Source organism: Anser brachyrhynchus (assembly GCF_964034855.1).
Source record: "Anser brachyrhynchus genome assembly, chromosome: 3".
Taxonomy (NCBI): domain Eukaryota; kingdom Metazoa; phylum Chordata; class Aves; order Anseriformes; family Anatidae; genus Anser; species Anser brachyrhynchus.
This window is the reverse complement of record NC_137696.1, coordinates 58461076-58480694: the sequence shown is the minus strand read 5'-3', so window position 1 is coordinate 58480694 and position 19619 is coordinate 58461076. Positions and strand designations below refer to the sequence as shown.

The window sequence follows — 19619 nt, the reverse complement described above, 5'->3', positions numbered from 1 at the left end:
CTTGTATTTCAGTTTTTCATGAAAATGTATATAGCAAGCGCACTACAGAAAGCGAGTTATGTTTTTTCTCATTTTTGCCTGGTGTTTAATCTTTTCTGTCAAATAGAGCCTAATGCCAAATAGCCACAAATAAGCACTTGGGTACACTCCTGAGACTTAGGTTTTGAAGAAACTCAGTCTATGTTGTATTACGCATGCATTCAACTTAGCTGTTTGCAGTCAACTTTCAAATAACTGAGCTAAACATAGTTTGGGATACCTACAATAAAACAAAAACACAGATAAGATCAAGAATATTTAAATTAGCTTGAAGGCAAATATGGTATGGATGAGAATGAAGGTATGATGGAGAAAAGAGAAGTCAGTGACTGAGGTGACTGCAGTGCCTGTCAGCCAGCCCAGCCCAGGCAGGACACCCTGGAAGCGTGGCCATACGGTGTCCAGTGCCCCCAGCGGTACACAGCTCACCCGAGCACCTGCGGAATCCACGTGAGCCATCACAGGACCACCGAGAGCTGGCAGAAATCACACTTAAGCTAATAATACCCTCTCTTAAATTACAAGCGCGCAACGTGTCTGCTAGTTTGTGGTCTAAACCAACAATATACGGCAGACCCACACTATAACTTAACTAAGCAGGTTTGAGCCGTCACTCGATGCCAGACTCACTCCCCTTAGCATCAGATGCGAACATAAGGAGCACTTGAGCACGGAAATAGAATCTAAAAGAGGTAGGAAGCTCTTTCCGTGAGAGCAGTTTGCTGGACTGACCACACTATGAGCCCGCTAAGGAACGGGCAGTTTCCATATCCAGTGAGTGTTGCAAAAGCCATTTAGCATATGTATTGCACTGCACTGACTCAAAACCAAAGCTCATACAAGGAAGCCTCTTAACTTCAGCGGCTCCCTGCACCACCAGGAGTAAAGGTCACAGGTATACAATGCCTGTGAGCCTGCTCCTGACAGCCTTAACACAGTCTGCAGCAGCCTGAGTCCTCATCAAATCCAACAAAGCAAAGAGCTGTGGCTGCACGTACACAGCTGCAATGTCTGCCCCAAGCTGAATGGAACCAAGCCTAACTACCAACTTCAAAATGGGATTTTGCTCAACCCAAGTTGATATTTCTGGGGATACCCAAAAGTAGAGCTTTACAGCAGCCTAGGATGTGGCTGCAGTGACAAACTCCCAGCCCTGTCCACCTCTGTCCTGAACACACGTTGCAGTGATAGAACTTCATCCCCATTCACCTTGGTTCTGAATACTTCTGCCAGCAGATGTGACCTTTGCGGGATGAAAGAATGATGCGATCATGGTGCCAACATCAGATGGAAAAAGAACTTACATGAACATTGTCTGCACTTTTGGGAAACAATTACCTTAACGTTATGCCAAAAGCCAGATTTTGCCCCTTCCTTTATCCACAAACTATCACTCTCTGGAAATCCATTCTTCCAATTTAAAACAGAAATACAATAAAGGTGATTCAAAGGCTGACAATCAGTCATTGACTCACAAAAGCTTTTTTTCTTCCCAGAAGCTTTACATTAAATCACTTTTTATTCTGAATTTCCCAAGCTCTGTCTATTTCTCTCGCAAGCAGTGATCTCTACAGCAGTTAAAACTCTCAAGATTTCTTTCATTGTTCTCAGAACACTGAAGTATTTGGTGTATGAAAGGTATAAATTTGATTTTTTTTTTTTTAACTCTCTGAAAAGAAGGCGTACAGAGAGCGTCACAGGCAGGTGGCAGTGAGCGTAAGGGATGTCAGTGAGAAAGGAGTGAGAAAGTGAGCAGCAGTCTGGACTATTTATTGATGCCAAGCTAGCTGCAAACACTGCACATCCTCCACAGCGGTCTTCAAGTGTAATTTTACTTATAAAATATTGTTACAGCATAATTTGTCAGAGCCTTACTCAAAGCAGTGCATTTGCATCATAGGAAAACATTTTTATCCCACCATTTATTTTAATGTTTGCCATTCCAAATAACAAGCGTTCGTGTTGTCCATATTGCTTTGGGATGCCTGCAGTGGAACAAAACTCTCAGGCTTTCATTTCTGACTACAGGAACCACTTGGGTGCGCAAGCACTACCCTTACTTTTGATATTGCACCATTGGTATTATCACATGAAGATAACAATTTGCTGATTTAACATACTGAAGTTGCTGTTATTCCATCAGTGTAACTTAGCTGTAAAGTCTGACTGCCTCCTTCTGTTAAGACATGACCAAGAATGGGAGAGCGGCAAAGACCTGACTTTGATCCCTCCAGTGACTGTAATATAGACCGCCTAATAACTTTTATGGATAGTTGCACATTTTTATAATAAAGTATATTCTTCAAACCACGCTCTGAGTTTAGCTAAGGCTCTCATTGATGGCATTACCCAAACCAAGGTCACCTCGGCCAGGCAGCCCCAGCAGGCCGCCCCAGCCCCTCACCAGGCTGCCCCTCACCACCAGGCGGCCCCCACCAACCAGACCCTCCCCCGCTTGCTGAAGCGACACCCCCTCAGCACCCCCTTGGGCTCTCTTCCCAGAAGGCCTTTTATAAAGTCGCGATGCGGTGCGGGTCACTCGCCGATGTTTTATTTTTATATTTTATTTTGTTTTGCTCAGCACGACGACCAACCGCCCCGCCCCAGCCCCTCCGCCCACAAGAGCTCCTGGCACCACCCCCGCGGCTCACTGACCAATCAGAGCGCGCCCTCCCCTCCCCGAGGCTCGGCTCCGCGAGCCGAAGGGAGCCGAAGCCCTTCGGCCGTTTCCGCCAGCGGAGCGCCGACGGTTGGGCTCGGGGCCGAACCACTTCGGCAGTTTCCGGAAGCCCGGAAGGGAGGCGGCCGAGCGCCTTCGGGTGTCTCCGGCAGGGCCGGGGCTGGCGAGGGAGGACGTCCGGGGCTCCCGCCCGGCGGCTCGGGGCCGGCATGCGGCTGCTGTCGCGAGCCCTCCGCGCGGCGCACGGCTGCCGGGCGGCGGGGCTGCCCGCCCGGAGCTACCGAGCAGCGCCCGCCGGGGGCAGCGCGGCGGCGGGGCCGTGCCCGCCGCAGCCACGGCGCGGTCTGAGCGGCCGGCCCTGCTTGGACGGCCTGTTCGCCACCAACGCATTGAGCCGCCTCCTGGAGGCGCGGGCGAGCGGCGAGGCGGGGCCGGAGCTGGCGGCGCGGATCCAGCGGCTGCGCGACAAGGAGCAGGAGCTGCGCGACACGCGGCAGCTGGCGGGGCAAGGTGAGGTGAGGCCAAGCGAGGGGAGCCCAGCGGCCTGACCCGGCCCGGCCCCGCCTCAGGGGCCGCTGCGGGGGGGGGGGGGGGAGGAGGCGGGCCGTTGGGCCTCGTGGGCGAGCGGGGGCGATTTGCATAGAACGACGGGTGATTTGCATATCCCGGCGTGATTGGCTGAGCGACCCGCCGGCGGGGCGGGGGGGGGCGCCTGGCACCGCCCACCTCCGGCAGCGCCGGCTGCGCGTGCACGCGGAGGGCACGTCCCGGCGCGGGGGCGCGCCCCGGGGTGCGGGATGGGCTCCGCGCTGGCTGCAGGTGGCACCAGCAGAGCTCCCCAGGGGCGGAGTGAGAACTCACCTGTTTTTTTGGTTATACTTTTTTTTTTTCCCCTTTAAACACAGATCTGCACGTGTTCACTTCAGAAGTAATAGAATTTATTACCTATTTGTGCTACCTCCGTAAGCATTCGCCAGATTTGTTAATGCTTAACAAATGTTCAACAGAAGCGTTAACTACACTCCGTTACTATGGATGGTGGAGATGACAAACACTGTTGGAAAATAAATCGTATTTCTTATTTTCTTCCATCCCGCAGTGAAAATAGGAAATGCATCCTTTGAACAAACCAATGCTTGACCCAAACCTCTTAGTTTCCATTCCCATGAAATGGAATGAAAGATTTTTTTCTCCTTTCAGAACCTGCTGAAGATGCTGGTGTCATTAAAACCTGATGTAGAAGTTCAGCAAAGTGAAGTGAACATAAGGGTTTAGTCAGTAACTATAAGAAATTCTGTTGCTCATCCTTAAGAATATTTTTATTACTCTTAAATGATTTTAAAGCTTATATTGCTTTTATACGTTTAAATATGCAACTGGTATTAAATAGATTATTTCTTATTATTTACATAATAAATATCTGGTCTGACTGTAATAGACATACAATTCCTTAATTCTTTTCCTCATTTCTGTTGGCTTTAATATCTAGCCCTTGAACAGTCAGTAAAAAAAAATAAAAGTAGATAGTTGCAGGTGATCGAGTTTGCATGTGTGAAGTGTTACGGTTAGCTAGTCAACCATACATGCCTCTCACCAGCTGTAGGTAAGGCATGCTTGTTATATAAACAACTTACACATGCCTATTTTTTGCAGTTTCCTTCTTGCAGAGGTGATTTTGGGGAAAAAGTCAGATATTAAACTTGATCTGTAAATTCAAAAAAATATATTTTAAAATTGTGTTAGTGACTAAATACAATTACAGCGATAAAAAGGTGTAGGTTTACAGTGAGAGTGTACCTCCAGTCCTGGCTGAATTCATATAAAAGCTCACCATGGACAAAGAAGAAATGGTTAGCATCTTTCCCTTTCTTCTGCTGCAGTTACATGTCCCTGTGTTCCCCTACCTGCTCTTTAAATACAAGTGCCATTTTCTTATTTTTGGAGTTTATTTTTTTTCTGGGCACACGAGCTGAGTCAGTGCAGATCAGAGGCAGCTTAAGCTGAATTTTTATTTTTCCGTGTGAAGCTTGATCCGGACCAGAGAGGAAAAAAGAAAAAAAAAAAGAGAACATTTTAATTTATTGAAACCTTGGTGTAGAAAAACAAGTCTAATTCTAAAGTGTTAGTGTTGATCAGTCAAGTAAGATCTTAAAATTTCAAGTTCCTCTTATTATGTGAGGGTTCTTTCATACCTTTTTTCACCTTAGTGATAGAAGTTTTGCAGCTGCTCTGGAATTACTTGATGGAGATGGAATACTTGAAGTTACTGCTACTGACTGGAGATTTTTACATATGGCGATAGGCTAATAGTCTTTTTAATGAAGAGTGTTAATTGTGTGGCTTTTATGCTTTTTAAATCCTTGACGTTCCTATTGCAGGGAAATACAAAAAGCAATTCCTTAGAATCTCAGAGCAGTGGAGATGGGAAGACCTTTCTGGAGATCATCTAGCCCAACCCGCCTGCCCAGAGCAAGGTCACACACAGCGGGCTGCTCAGGGTCGTATCTGGTCAGGGTTTGGCTGTCTCCAAGGGCAGAGACTCCAGAACTTTTATGCGCAACCTGCTCCAGTGTTTGACCACCTCCACCATATAAAAAGTTTTTCTTGTGTCTAAGTGGAACTACCTGTACTTCAGATGTTCCTGCATCTCCCACTTGAACACTACCAGAAAACTGGTACATACTATTTATCTCCATTACAGATCGTAATATTAATCTAATTTTTAGATAGGTTTACTGTGTTTTTTGTTTGTTTAGTAGAGTAAGTTCTTTGTATGGTTATTTTTCAGAAGTTTTTCTGAGAGTGGCACTGATTTAAGTCTGAGGATTAACCATGCTCAAATATTCCAGATGAAAGTGAAGATTTGCAGAAGCTTGCAGAAAGGGAAATCATTTCCTGTGAAGAAGAGATAGCTGAACTGAAACACCAGGTTAGATTCCCTTTAAAAGTCTCTATTTCTTTGCCATTCTTAAACAAAGCCAAATTGTCATCATTGAAAGAAGATGTATGTGATGAACTTTTTTCTTACTCCCATCCCCACCCTCCTCCACTAACTATAATCCTTGACCAATGTCTATTATCTGCATTTTTCATTTTTCTTAGATGGTATATAGACATATATACTATCTGCAGATGGTATATAGATGGTATATAGGCCTGTAAGTGCCTACTTAAGTCTGAAATTCTTTGAATCAATACATCTTGGTAAGTAGGTGCTATGGGTTGTCTGGTCTGGATGTGCCTTTGTGGGTATTCAGCTTTTATCTTTTAGAAAAACTGAATTTATATGGTACCCCACACTAGTCTTTTGTAAAAAATAGTTTAATACTACGTAACTGCTGTAGCCCGCTACCTTATGTAGGTTCTACATAGTATCTATGGTATTTTGTATAAGATATGTAGCTTTATGTAAACAAACTGTTACATATTCCTAATCTTACAGATGAAGTAGAAGCTGGTATTCTCATATTTTTTTATTCCTTTGACAGCAATACAACAATCATCCTATATAATATATATATATATACACACACACACTGAAAGGAGTAAGAGAAGGCTGAAGTAGAAAGAAACATTACCTGATGCTAGTAAAAAAGGATGATTGAAAAGCATTCATAAATCATCCAGAATTTTGATCCAGTCTGCAAATTTACTATTTTTATGGGTCAGTAAAACTTCTTTTAAATACATAAAAATGATGCAGCAGAATTACTGTTGAAGGAATGCACTCCAGAGCATCCATACCTTCTTAGTTCTGAAGTGGATGTTGGGTTAAAAGGGAATTTGGTGGGAAGGGAAATGCTTAGTTGTCTTGCAAGAACAGTTGTGTATCCTATGGTGTCCAAACAGTGCAGTGTTTCTAATTTATGAAAGCTTCTAATGTATGAAAAGTTCTTTGAAGCTTTGTGGGTCTCGAAAGAAATCTTTTGTTACTGCAAACAGACACAGGGAGCCTTTCTGCAATGCAGCATCCTCCCCTCCCTCTTCCTGACTGTATTAGTGCAAGGGATGTCAGAAAGCACTGAGAGGCCAGCCCTCTGGAGAATCTGTGAGTTAACACAGGAGAATGCAGAGTAGATCAATTACAGACTTGCATGGCATTTTAGACAATCTCAGTGCTGGATTGAAGTGCCAGAGGGAAATCTTAGATGGGTGTTTTTGCATTCACAGATAGTATTGCTTTTGATTCCTTCAGAAGAAACAGACAACAGTGATCTTGTCATGGAAGTAACCGCTGGAGTTGGAGGACAGGAAGCCATGCTGTTCACGTCAGAGATATTCGATATGTATCAACGATATGCTGCCTATAAAAAGTGGAAATTCGAAACGTTAGAATACTTTCCCAGTGAAATAGGTCAGTAACAATAAAAAAAGTGTGTAACTTTTTAATTTAAGTTGAAATGTTTATTCCTAGGCCATTTGAATTTCCTAAGTGCAGGAAACTGAATTGTGTAACTTGTTTTCAGAAGCAGAGGTAGAATGTCAGGGTATAATTTTCCTCAGCTTCTGTATTTGAGAGTAAAATTACATTTGAGAAGTACTGCTGAAATATGAAGGGAAAAAATGTCATTCAGTAGTTTCAAAAACATATAAATAAAACTAAGTGTTTGGAGGAAGGAAATGCAGAAAGTCAAGTAGATGTGTTTTAGCTTTATATTAATTTTACAAATACAGGTTACATATTTCTTGTGTTTATAGATCAGTTTAGAGGCAGGCTGAAAGTCTGTTTATTATTTCTTGGCAGAGAAGCAAACAGTATAATTAAAACTAGTCTTGGTGTTTAATCCAAAACATCTTGATTTTTTTTGAAATGTCAACTTAGGGTTTATATAAGGAAATGGGATGTTTGGATAAAGCTTGTGAGCTAGTATAACAGCTAATGAATCTGCAAAGTGGAGGAACTGTTGAGACAGCGGAGAGCTAAGACATCTAATTATTTAAGAAGGCATTCGAGTAAAATTTCACAAGTAGTCAAATTTAGCAGCTTAATGATGCTTGTGAAAAGATATTTTTCTCCGTTCTCTCATTTACTGTCTCTCTGCCTGTCTAAGCAATCCTATCTCCATTAAATCCTCTTCTGATGTGCTTTCCCTTAAACTGGCAAAGACTGTGTTTTCTCAGACTAGATTTGTCTTTTGCCTAGTTTGAGTTGAGTCAAATTCTCAGCTAGCATAAAATAAGGAACAATGCATTTGAATGAAAGGAAATGGAAAACTGGTTCTTTTGGTGATGATGAGCTGTTAAGTTGGTCATCTCAGGTAGCAGTGTGTTTACAGAGATGGGATTGATAGGTTTACGTAACAAACAGAGGCAGTGATGTTTATTTATTAGTTGTAGCTTAATCCAGCTGGTGTGTAAGGTTGTATTACAGAAATCAGGCTTCTGTCTCTGTGCTGCTGCTGACACTTCTGCACTGGCACTTTCATCTGTGCAGAAAGTCTCATTACCAAGTTAATTCAATGCACAAGTAGCACACAAAAACCCAATTAATTTTCAGGTGATCCAACACAGGAGAAAAGGAAAAATGCTTATGGGGAGAATGGAAGCAGAAATGTGTGTCTGCGAGTGGTGGCAGTGAGAAATCAAGACCTTTCTGTCCAGCAGCAAGAGATTTGGTCAGCTCAACCTAACTGTGAAACAGCAGTCTGAAACATGGAGAAGTGCCCAAGTGATGACAGGGATTAGTGGTTTTTTTGTTGTTGTTGTTTTGTGTTTTTTCTTTTTGTTTTTTTTTTGACTGACAAATTGCTAGCCACAGTTCTCAGAAGGCCAGATCTGCTGACTCTGTGTTAACAGATCTGCAAGCTTGCTGTCATACCTGCTGCGGTGAGTAAAGCTAGCACATTCTGGTAACCTACATCGTGCTGTGGGTATGATTGGTAGGTGGATACTTACGCAGTTTACAATTTGTAGCTCAGATTGGCTGTGAAACTTTAACTGTGTTTGTACTTTCATCAGCATCCTTTTCTTCTTTTTTTATAACGGTGGACAGTTAATTCATAGTTTTAATTATGCTTTTGTTCTTAATTGTTCTGTTGAATAGGTGTCAATAGAAAGTAATGGGTAAAATGAAAAGTAATCCTTTAAAAATTGGATTTCATTGGAAAAAAAATGAAGAAAACAGTTTGCTTGTGAAACTTTGAAGATGGGAGAAGCCAGGATGTCAGAGTATGCAACCTGTAAAAAGAACTATCTCTTTTCAGTCAACAGTTAATTGCAGAAGTACTTTTAGCAAACTTTGAGAAACGTATAGCATCTTCCAGCTCTTCTGTTCACAGAGTCCAAAATGTGTCATAAGTAGTATTTTCAACTACTTTGAACCTTTTCTGTTCTTTTCATGTAGAAATTCACAAAAAATAAATATCCGTGACTCTCCTAATTGAACTTCTCGTGTCAGTGAGCTACTTTGCTCTTCTAATGAGGGTCTTTCCGTGCCTTAAGACCTTTCTTGCTTAAGTACAGTTTTTGATTCACTGTTAATGTAGTGAATAGATTACAAAAATTGGACTGAGTGGAGGAATATAGTCAGACATCATAAATTGGGAACTTGAAAGTCTAGCCACAGGCTTCATTTTGTTGTCTGTACTCATACTTCCAAAGAGGAAGGCCCATATCTTCACCTGTCAGATAATGCTGATATAATCTGTTACGGGATTTCACTTGCGTTTCTGAGTTCTTAAAATCATTAACAATTCAATTTTTAAAAATGTTATTTTGGTAAATATGTTCAAATGGGAACTCTTGTTTTAGAGTTCTAAGTAACTTACTTCAAATTCAAGCTCATGAACATGAACTCAGTTTTTCTGTTTCAGAATCTCCTAGAGTGGCTACTGTTAATTCAGTTAATATACAATCTTGAATTTCATGAGACTTGAATTCAGTATTTTCTATTATCTAGACATGTTATTATTAATACATTTTCGTATGGGCAAGAGTCCGTTTGCACAGTTCAGGTGATGGGAGGGGCAAGAAGTTGTTGCATGTTACAGCACAGCTCGCTGCTGAAAGAGGAAAGTTCTGTTTATCCCCATTTATCCCTAGGCAAACACTTCACCAGCAGCTCAGTCAGTTCAACCTTCTGAGCTGACAGAAATCTATTAACTTTCTTCTAAAATCAAGTTGAATCAATGTGGTGCAGGTTAGGTGAGTGTAAGTGCTATGGGGAAAAGGGATAGGCCTTCTCATGACGACTAGGGGACCGGAACATCTCTCTTATGAGGAAAGGCTGAAACAGTTGGCCATGTTTAGCCTGGAAAAGAGAAGGCTGAGAAGGGGATCTTATCAATGTATGCAAATATCTTAAAGGAGGGTGTCAAGGTGATGGGGCCAGACTGTTTTTGGTCGTTCCCGGTGATAGGATGAGAAGCAATGGGCACAAACACGGGAGGTTCCAGCTGAATATGAGAAAACGCTTCTTTATTGTGAGGGTGACAGAGCACTAGAACAGGTTGTCCAGAGAGGTTGTGGAGTCTCCTTGTCGAAACCTGCCTGGGCGTGATCCTGTGCAGTGTGCTCTAGTTGACTCTGCTTGAGCAGAAGGTTGGACCTGATGATCTCCAGGGTTCCCTTCCAACCTCAGCTATTCTGTGATTCTTCATTTTGTATGCCAAGAAGAGGATTTAAGGACGAAAAGAGATCTGTCCTTTCCAGTGAAGCAAAACTTGGATCAGGTGAACGCCAGCAGCCATATACAACCTTCAGAGCAGTTTCGTAGCTTTAACAGGGACAGTCCCACCTTCCATGTTCCTTCTATCTCAGCCCTCGCAGTTTTGAGACCACAGTGCTAATTGGATCGATCTGCTGATCCGGCATGAAAGCTACCTATTGTTACAGGGTAGTTTGGTCAGGTCTGACTCAACTAACACTCCTGTGATTGCAAGAGGAAGGGAGCTGTGCTCGACTACCCTTTCGGTGAAAGCTCAGATCTTAGATACTTAAACCACACCATCAGAGACATTCTTTTTAATGCCTTATACAGTAAATCAGTCATACATAAATCTAATAAATATCTAGCCATTTTTCCTTTTTGAAACTGTTAGTCTTTAATGGATATATATGTATATTTGAACTGTTTTGTCTTGCTGAGGACTTGCCTGTGTGATGAGATTAATATTTAGGAAGGTGGGATGTAAATTTACAGAAAAATAAAGGCAGCCCTATCCTTTATTTGCCTGTGTATGTGCAGTGCATTTTCAGATCTTGCTCATTTGTATGAACACACATCTTTCAAAGCTTGAGGGGCTGGGAATAAGTAGTAAGGTAGAGGCATTGTAGATGGCATTGCCACTACTTTCCCATACAAGTCCTCAGTTTCACTTTGTCCATGCTGTGTTGAGTAAGAACTGAGCTAAGGGTATTTGCTGGTATACCAGTGGGTTGCATCTCATCCATGCTTAATTCTTACAGACTGCGTGAGCAAAAGCAAGGTCCTATGTTAAAACATCAAGTTTCCTCATTTCAAAGAGTTCCAGAATTTGACTGAAGTTTGAAAGTGAGCATATGTAAATATGGTGCATGTTAAGCAAAGCTGCAATTAAGAATTAGTCTGAATCCACTCTTAACTGACATTATTGACCTACCCCCAAGGAATGACACTGTGCAAAATAGCACATTTGAGGTTTAACACATACGTTAAAGCACAAACCCACATGTCATTGTTTATCCGCTGCTGCTTGCTAGTGGCATGTGGAAACATATCAGACTTTGTCTCAGTCTGGTTATAAGGTGACACAAAAAATTGAGGGAGTGCAAACATGCACCCTTCTTCTGTGCACCTCACCTTTTCAGAACAGAAGGGAACACTTTTAGATAGAGGTAAACATAGAGCTAGTAAGGGCTAGCTGTGTTCGACAGGCCTGTGCTGTTTCTGCCACATTGAAGATTTTTGGGTAAATGGTTTGCTGAATTTTCATTGGTTTTGACTGTGTTTCATATTAAAACCTGAGTTTACCATGTGTTGGTAAATAGTTGATTTGAAGCAGTACGACCTAAATAAATGCCTGTCTTTCAAACCAGTTTCTTAGTCTTGGGTTAAGCCCCACGTTGCCACAGGCACACGATCATCTCCACGAACATAAACTCTCCTGAATAAGTCACATATGCAGCTGCAGCTCAAATATACAGGTTGTACCCATGATACCCATGATAGATGTACCAATCCCAGAACAAGTGAGGGAGAAAAGACAGAACATTAGCTTTTGCAATGAACTGCTTATTACGTAATTAATGCTTGTCAGGAGTGACATAGAACTGTGGACATTCAAGTTATTTTTACTCCTGATGTGGCTTGGTTTCTTCCTCATGTGTGGAAGTTACTATGTTTTTTTAGTACTTGTTTTTATATATATCGGGGGAAGTATGTTTTGATGCTAGCACTGCAGTCAACCTCTGTGAATTATTTAAGGCGTTATTTTAGGTTATATATAAGATTGTTTTACAGTAAAGAATTATTTTGTTCATTGGAGTACTGTTCGCATAATCAGGATTTCACAGTACCTGTTAGAATGCACCTTTCTCCTTTAAACTGAAGACTTTGAACAGGTATTCTTATTAAATTGTGTGCTTTAAGGTCGTATTTATTGTAAACATGATGGATTTATCTTACAGAATTACTAGTAGCTGATGGTTATAAATTGGGCTGCATACATTGAACAATGCGTTTGATTCTAAAGTGGTACAGATTTGTACAACTGGGAGCAAAATTTTAGAAGTCACAAGGACAAAAATGAGGTGAAAGAGAAAGGAAGAGGCCATGCAGGCTATTTTCCACAAACCTGACTGTAAAAGGAAATAATTTTTAGTAAAGTTATGAGGGAATGGTACATCTCTGTAGAACAAAAACATTTGCAAACCTCAGTAGTGGTGTAAAACCTGGCCTGCGTTCTGGCCAATGACTTTGTTCTGTGCTGTTACAGCATTATCAGATTCTTTGTTGTCTTCATCTTCCTTTTTTTATAAAGCTGTTATTTTGTCCCTGTGGTAGATTTCCTTAGTCTAGAGAGAGCCTAAAATGGTGTTTCTGAGAAGCATGTGTGGGCCCCTCATTTTCATTGACTGTGGTTTCATGTTGAAAGACTTCAACAGCAGTACTCTTCCAAGGTCTTTTGTTTCTAATGATTCCCTTTGCACATCGTTCCCTGTTCTGAGAATGGGATCTGAGAACTGATCTGGATTAAAAAACAAAGCAGGTTTCAAGGAAAAAATGAAAAAAATACATTCATTTGTAGTGCCATCAGTTCTTTAATCCTTCAAAAAGTTTTACTAGCAAAACTAAAGGGATTGCACACTGTCAAACAAAAAGGAGACAGAATGCCATCAGCTGGTATTGCAACAAACTTGTCTTGAAGCCATGATTATATTGGGTCTTACTTCCAAGTTCCAACTCTGATGGTTAGGTGCTAGCTTTCAGTACACTGCTGTCAAATGTTTTACTGGATATATGGGTAAGGGGGACAGGAGCTAGAGTTCTGCTCGTTCTGGAAGATTAAAAGAGTAAAATGAAATGAAAGAGCAAGGATGGGATGTGGGTAGGATGCATGAAAAAATGGGGGAAGAAGAAAGAGTAACATCAGTCATCACTAAATTAAAGACTTTGGGTATTATTTTTTTTCCAGTGAATGGTGAGGTTCTCAAATACCAGTCAAAAGAATTTGATGTAGTTTCTGAAGGTAGCTTTGCGTGCATGATTCAACCTTTATATGTATATAGAAAATAAAATGGACTTTGTAAAAAGAACTTGAGAGGCCTTTACTTGACATTTTGTGTGAGTATATACGGCTTTAGAGTTTTCTTACATTTTGGGTATAATTCTGCCTAAGCATTTAAATGGTAAACTAATAATTTTAAGAAACAAAGAAACAACTTAATAAATTTTAAGAAATAATAAATCAACAATGATGCTAAATAGAAAGTCTGAAATACAAAAGCATAGAATGAACAGTTTTTCTTAGTTTTACAACTGTTTTTCTTTTTTATTTAAGGTGGCCTAAGACGTGCGGTTGCCAGTATAGCAGGTATTGAGGCTTACAAGTACATGAAATTTGAAGGAGGAGTGCATCGCGTACAGCGCGTGCCAAAGACAGAAAAACAAGGGCGCATTCACACCAGCACAATGACTGTTGCAATATTACCCCAACCCAGTGAGGTAATGCTTTTTTAGTATAACAGACATTACCGTAAGCAATGCCATGTTGCTGATACCTACATCTGTTCTGTCAGTCTTACTATTCTCTCTTAATGTCTGGGGTTTTTTTGAATCTTAAAATTTTACATTGTATTTTTTTGTTTGTCTAGGGAAATAATTTTTGTTTTTTCCTCAAAGTCTTAATCTCAAAAAACTTACTGGCAGTTTACTTCACAATAACTTGAAAATTTGCTGTAACTGTGCCTTGCATGTTCAGTGGAAAATTTGACACAGTTGCAAAGGACTGAATTAGTTTAGAGAGCTCAAAGAGGTTTGTTTTAGCACTTTCTCTTCCACAATTTTATAGTATCCTCACTTTTCCCTTCCAAAATGTATGGGTGACAATTTTTTCTTACCATATTTGCTTGGCTAAAAACAACAAGCTAAGAATTAAAACTTTGTTTGGATCTTTGTTTCATGTTGACCTAGCAAACTGTCAAAAGATGTTATTCCCTCCTGTTCTCCCTAAGTTGTCTCGTTACTTCCTCACAGAGATCACCCCCTTCCATAACCAGAAAAATCAGTGTGTTCTGTTTTATCTGAAACCCATCTAGTCAAGTTCAAATATTGATTAACTTGTCTGGGAGAGGGTACAGAGCTTTCAGAAGAGGGGGAAGATTAATGCTAAGGGATGTTTGTATCTTAAACTCCTTTGTCTGATTTCCCAGCATTTAGTAAGTGGATCTGAGCTACCACTCATAAACCAGAAAAAAGGTTTGATCTTGCCTGAGTGTGACTTATAAAATAAACCAACTATGTGTATTTGACATCTTTTTCCTCTTATGACAGATGAAGCTGAAAATTAATCCGAAAGATCTGCGAATAGAAACAAAGAGAGCTAGTGGAGCTGGAGGGCAGCATGTCAATACTACAGATAGTGCTGTACGGATAGTTCATATTCCAACAGGTGCTTCCCTTTTTCCTTACCATAAGATTTACGTTGTAAAACTACTATCATAATTTCCTTTGAAACGACAGTTTCAAACATGGCTAACAGTAGAGCAGAGTTTTTGTAAAGGCTTTATGTGTGCAAAAATATCCCTAATATTGTGTTTAAAAAAAAGGGGGGGGGGGGTAAAAAAAAAAGTCTTGCGCCTACTCGTTTGTAATAGTGAAAGCTTTAGTAGGTAACTATCCATTTTGCCATTAAGCATGACACTCTTGAAGTATTCAAATCAATTTCTATGAAAAAAGTTATATTTAAGCTTTCAACTAATGAAAAAAGACACAGAAAAACAAATGTTAAAATCTGATGATTTGCCTTTTCTTGACTATTCTCTGAAAGAGAGGTTGGCTCTTTTTCTTTATTAAAACATTGGTTTAAGTATCATCTATTGCATTATGATGGCCAGCTTCCATTTGTCTTTTGGCTTCTTTCCAATAGATTACAGACATAATTAGGAAGTCCACCCCCAGGGCTCAGGTTAGGGAATGTAAGAGGACGGATAAGATACGCCCTCAACGACTACCTGATTTTAGCTATCATATCTTTTTTTATTGCCGTTTCTAAGCTTTTTACTTCCTTTTGAGCAATCCACAACAGCTGCCTTGACTTTCATTGCTTTTTAACTTTTCCTCTTCTCTACCACAAACATTAGTCAAGTTTTACAGCCTCAGGGTAATCCTGAGCGTGCTTATCTTCACATATCCAGATTTTTGCCACCCATTTCTTCATATTTATTGAAGACACAAATCCATTCTACACTTGTTGCATCACCTCAGTAAAGTAGAAGGTAAATAGTGGAGATGGTAGAATTCCGTTTAAGATACGGTGACAAAAAGTTACTTCAGATTACAAGAGTTTTGTATTGTCTCCATGTTTGGGGAAAAAAAAAAGACAGTTTTTGCTGGTGGCAGTTATTAGTTTTTGTTATATAAATCTTAAAATATATTGCTTTTTTGTGATTATACAATAGAGATGGTTCATAAGGTTTTTTGTATTTCACCTTATTTCCTGAACTTTTCTTGTTCCATCTTTTGAATCTTTGTTCTTCTTGATCTCTCTTCCTTTACAAACGTTCTTTTCCTTCTTCTGTGTCTCTCATCCTAATTTTGTTTACAAGCCTTCATTTTGACCCCAAAAGTTGTTTTTAAACAACTCTTTCATATATCATATATAAATAATCTTACCAGAGTTACTTAAAATAAATCCAAATAAAAACTTAGCTAGTACTGTCTTCTTCCTATATTTCTTCTCCCGACTGTTTTGTTAGGCTGTTCACTTCGTGTTTTAAGTCAAATTGTATATATATTTTGATGAGGAAAACCACACTTTTTAAATTTCATTTTAAGAATACTGTGCCCACTTTGGTCTGCTCTGTATACTCACTGCCTAGTGTATATTACTGCTATTTAAATCCTAAATTTTCTGGAACTGTGGCCAAAAACTACAGGTATTAAAGGAATCTTCTGTAAGTCAGATCACATTGTGTGTCTTATTTCATGTCTACCTGTTCAAATCAAATTTCCTGTCATCTGGCTTAAAGTTTGCACTCTTCCAAAATGTATCATTAGACACTAATGAGCCTGGACTTTTACATTCCTAGTCCAAAATAGGTGTTGGAAGAAAAAAAAATAAATGATTATTTTAATTTTTAACATAATAAAAATATTAAGAAAGGGTTTTGACATTTCTAGCGTGTGTTACAGTTAAGCGTTAAATCTCGTATTTTTGGCAGGGGTCACGTCTGAATGTCAGCAAGAAAGATCTCAAATTAGAAACAAAGAGAAGGCTATGCAAATGCTTTGTGCTAAATTATACAACATTAAACTGGAAGAAGAAACCAACAAGAGAAATAGTGTTCGAAAGATTCAAGTAAGTTTCACTTTATAAAGATAGAATTCTATATGTGCATATGTTTTGGGATGTTTTATGCTATGCTCAGCCACAAATCGTAAATGGAACAATAGAGGAACAGGAGTCCATTAAGGACTTATATGAGGGGGGAAAAAAGAAATTTACGTTCTTGTTCAGCGATAAAGGTTGTGCGTTAGCCAGACTTAACGTTTCAGTGGTATGTAAATTCTAGAGACTTAGTGAAACAAACTGGATTAGAGTGTGAAGAACTAGAATAGTATTAGAAAAAAATATAGTAAAATAGGTCTTTTACATGTTTAAGTGTAATTAGTGTGACTACTGAACTAGTCTAAGTACTATATATTTGTATTAAATATTTATGGGAGGAGAAGAAAGCTTTTCCTTTAAATGTTTAATCAACACTTCATCCTTTTTCTAAGAAGACTTTTAATCATTTTTATAAACTGATTCTCCTTGTTTGATAGATTGGGACTAAAGGAAGATCAGAGAAGATCAGAACATACAACTTTCCACAGGACCGGATTACTGACCACAGAATAAGCAGATCAGTGCATCATATTGAGAGTTTCATGTTAGGGGAAGAAATGCTAGATGAAATGATACAAACTCTGAGTGAATACGCTGATTATGAATCTTTGATGGAAATTATTTCAGAAAATGAAAAATGAACCTTTCTCTTTGACAAGCCATTTCAACAGATGTAGATGCTCGTCTGCCAAAAGAACTTTTTGGAGTACCATCCAGAGAATAGAACTGCTTTTCAGATCATGAAGGACACCACATCTTGTTTCCTCATGACTGATAAACAGTTTTCTTTCTTGCTGAGTAAAAGACTTTATTTATTGCTGCAGCAGTACAATTAAGTAAATTTGACTGGTCCAGAAGTAACTGCAGTTTTTAACTTTCTCCGCTGAGAAGATGTTGATACACCACTCCCAAAAGGTATGCATTAAAAACAAGCTATTTCTAGTTCCAGATTTCATTTAAACAGTAGTTTGAACATTGATACAGTGTCAAGTAGCTTACTTGAAATAACAAAAAATCCCTTTTTGTTTGAGTGACAGGAAGAAAGTGATAACTAAATGAAAACAATACTAATCTGAAGACTTGTTAATGGCTTAAAAGTGACACAGGAGAGGGAATTCTTCAAAGTGTATCTCTTTACGTGTTCATGGCCTGTTGGCCCTTATTAATCAAGCACAAAGAATTGTTTAAGAATATTGTTCCTTGTTCCACAAGAGCTCTGGAAGCAAAATGACAAGATGTGTGGAATCTTTTTTGAAAAGAATGGTTCTGTTCTTGAGTCGAAATTGAAAAGAACCAAACAATTTGTAATGTGTATCTTGAAGGCTGGTATGATTTCAATCTCCCCCCCGTTTCAGGAGTGCAATTTCTCCTTTGTTTTTAACTGGCTCCATTTTTTTTTGATTTTTCTGAAATTTACGTAACATGAGTGGCATCTTATTATTTTGACCTATTCAGTTTAACAACATCTTAAGACATTTGATCTGTGAAAGCAAAATAACACTTTTTCCTTTCTAATCTACTGATAAATGTGCACGTTTATATCTGCGGGTAAATACGTTTTTGCAATCCCAAATATATATATATATATATATAGTAACACAAAACCTCCTGCCTCCATCCCATGTTATCCCATCGTGCATCATGTATGCATGTGTGTATACATGCAGAATATATTTGAACTGTAGATACCAGTAAATAAGAAATCAGAACCTAAGGAAAGAATGTTACCATGAATACAGATGTTTACTTTGAGAATTCTAATTAAAATTACTGTAAGAAATCAGAGTAGGAACAAAGTAAATGCAGCACTTTGCTACAGATAGCTTACTGAAATGCATTATTGAAGGATGCTAGATAAAATTCGGGAAGGAATGCAAAAACAAAACTGGGTGTTATCAGTTTATCTTCTTTCATTATAAGACTGCAGTTGGAACAAAAGCACATTAAAAAAAATAAGTGATTCTACACTTTTTTTATTAATACCTTGGTCAGCTTTATTTTCTAGGAAATACTGCACGGTAACGATGATTAAATTCCAAATCTTCAAATTAAAGATGCATACGTTATTTTGGGATGTTGGAGTGCCTGTATGCGTGAGGTGAGGTAAATCTTGAGGCCTTTGTCTAGATTTACTAGAAGATTTACAACTCCAGCTGTTAACCTAAGAAAGTGAAAATATACAATGCGCTTCATGTGTAAAATGTTTAGGTATTGATTGGAGCAGAGTCCTGGACTGAGGTCTTCATTCCTACTAGAGCAGTGCTGCAAACGGAAAACTACGAAGCAATTGTCACACTCTTCCTGACTTAAAGCCAGGATTGATTGAAGGAATTTGAGATTCCTTCTCTCTAGCTTCATAGTTCTGTAAGCAAATAAAGGACATTAAGCTGGTCTAAGCACTGGCCTACTGCATAAAACCCAGGAGTGTTTGGGTCTTTGTCACCTCAAAACCTTCCCTGATGTTCCAGCTGGTGGCCTTGCTGGCCAGATCCTACCACACTCACAGCCTCCCTGTTCTAGTCTGCCTCCTCAACAGCCACGAGCTGCATCATTGCCTTGCGAGTGGCCACCCTTGGATCTGTGTGAGAAAAGCCAGATATCTAGTGGTCCTGGCAGGAGGCTGGCAGAGGTGTCTGAAAATGGATGTGGAACTGACAGTGTTGTACGAGGTGGACTTCCATACCCAGTGTCACACCTCCTTGGTCTGCCATGGCAGGCTTTGCACCACAAAGGCTGGAAGTCTCTTTTTGGCCCTGTATTCATTTTAATGCAAGACTTGTTTGTAGTCTCGGTGCAAGTGCGGCCTTCCTGAGCTGTGAGAGGATATTTTCAGGGTGGTAGGATCCCTTCCCTTACAGCCTGTTCTCCGTCTG

At 39.8% G+C, this 19619-nt stretch overlaps 1 protein-coding gene across 4 annotated transcripts; it reads left to right on the top strand.

Moving 5' to 3' along the window:
* The first annotated feature begins 2547 nt into the window (after nucleotides 1-2547).
* On the top strand, nucleotides 2548-19163 carry MTRF1L (mitochondrial translation release factor 1 like). Of its 4 annotated transcripts, XR_013948734.1 has the most exons (8): nucleotides 2548-3229; nucleotides 5569-5648; nucleotides 6890-7073; nucleotides 13699-13862; nucleotides 14691-14808; nucleotides 16580-16716; nucleotides 17184-17661; nucleotides 18739-19163. XR_013948734.1 is itself a non-coding variant. In XM_080585791.1 (7 exons), the coding sequence occupies exons 1-7, from the start codon at nucleotides 2563-2565 to the stop codon at nucleotides 17385-17387; spliced, it is 1554 nt and encodes a 517-aa protein (XP_080441917.1). In that variant the 5' UTR covers nucleotides 2548-2562; the 3' UTR covers nucleotides 17388-19163. The 4 variants fall into 4 exon arrangements, 3 of the variants coding, with proteins under 3 accessions (XP_080441917.1, XP_080441919.1, XP_080441918.1); XM_080585791.1 differs by having other exon boundaries at nucleotides 17184-19163; XM_080585793.1 differs by having other exon boundaries at nucleotides 3193-3229; nucleotides 6915-7073; nucleotides 17184-19163.
* The last annotated feature ends 456 nt before the right edge of the window (nucleotides 19164-19619 follow it).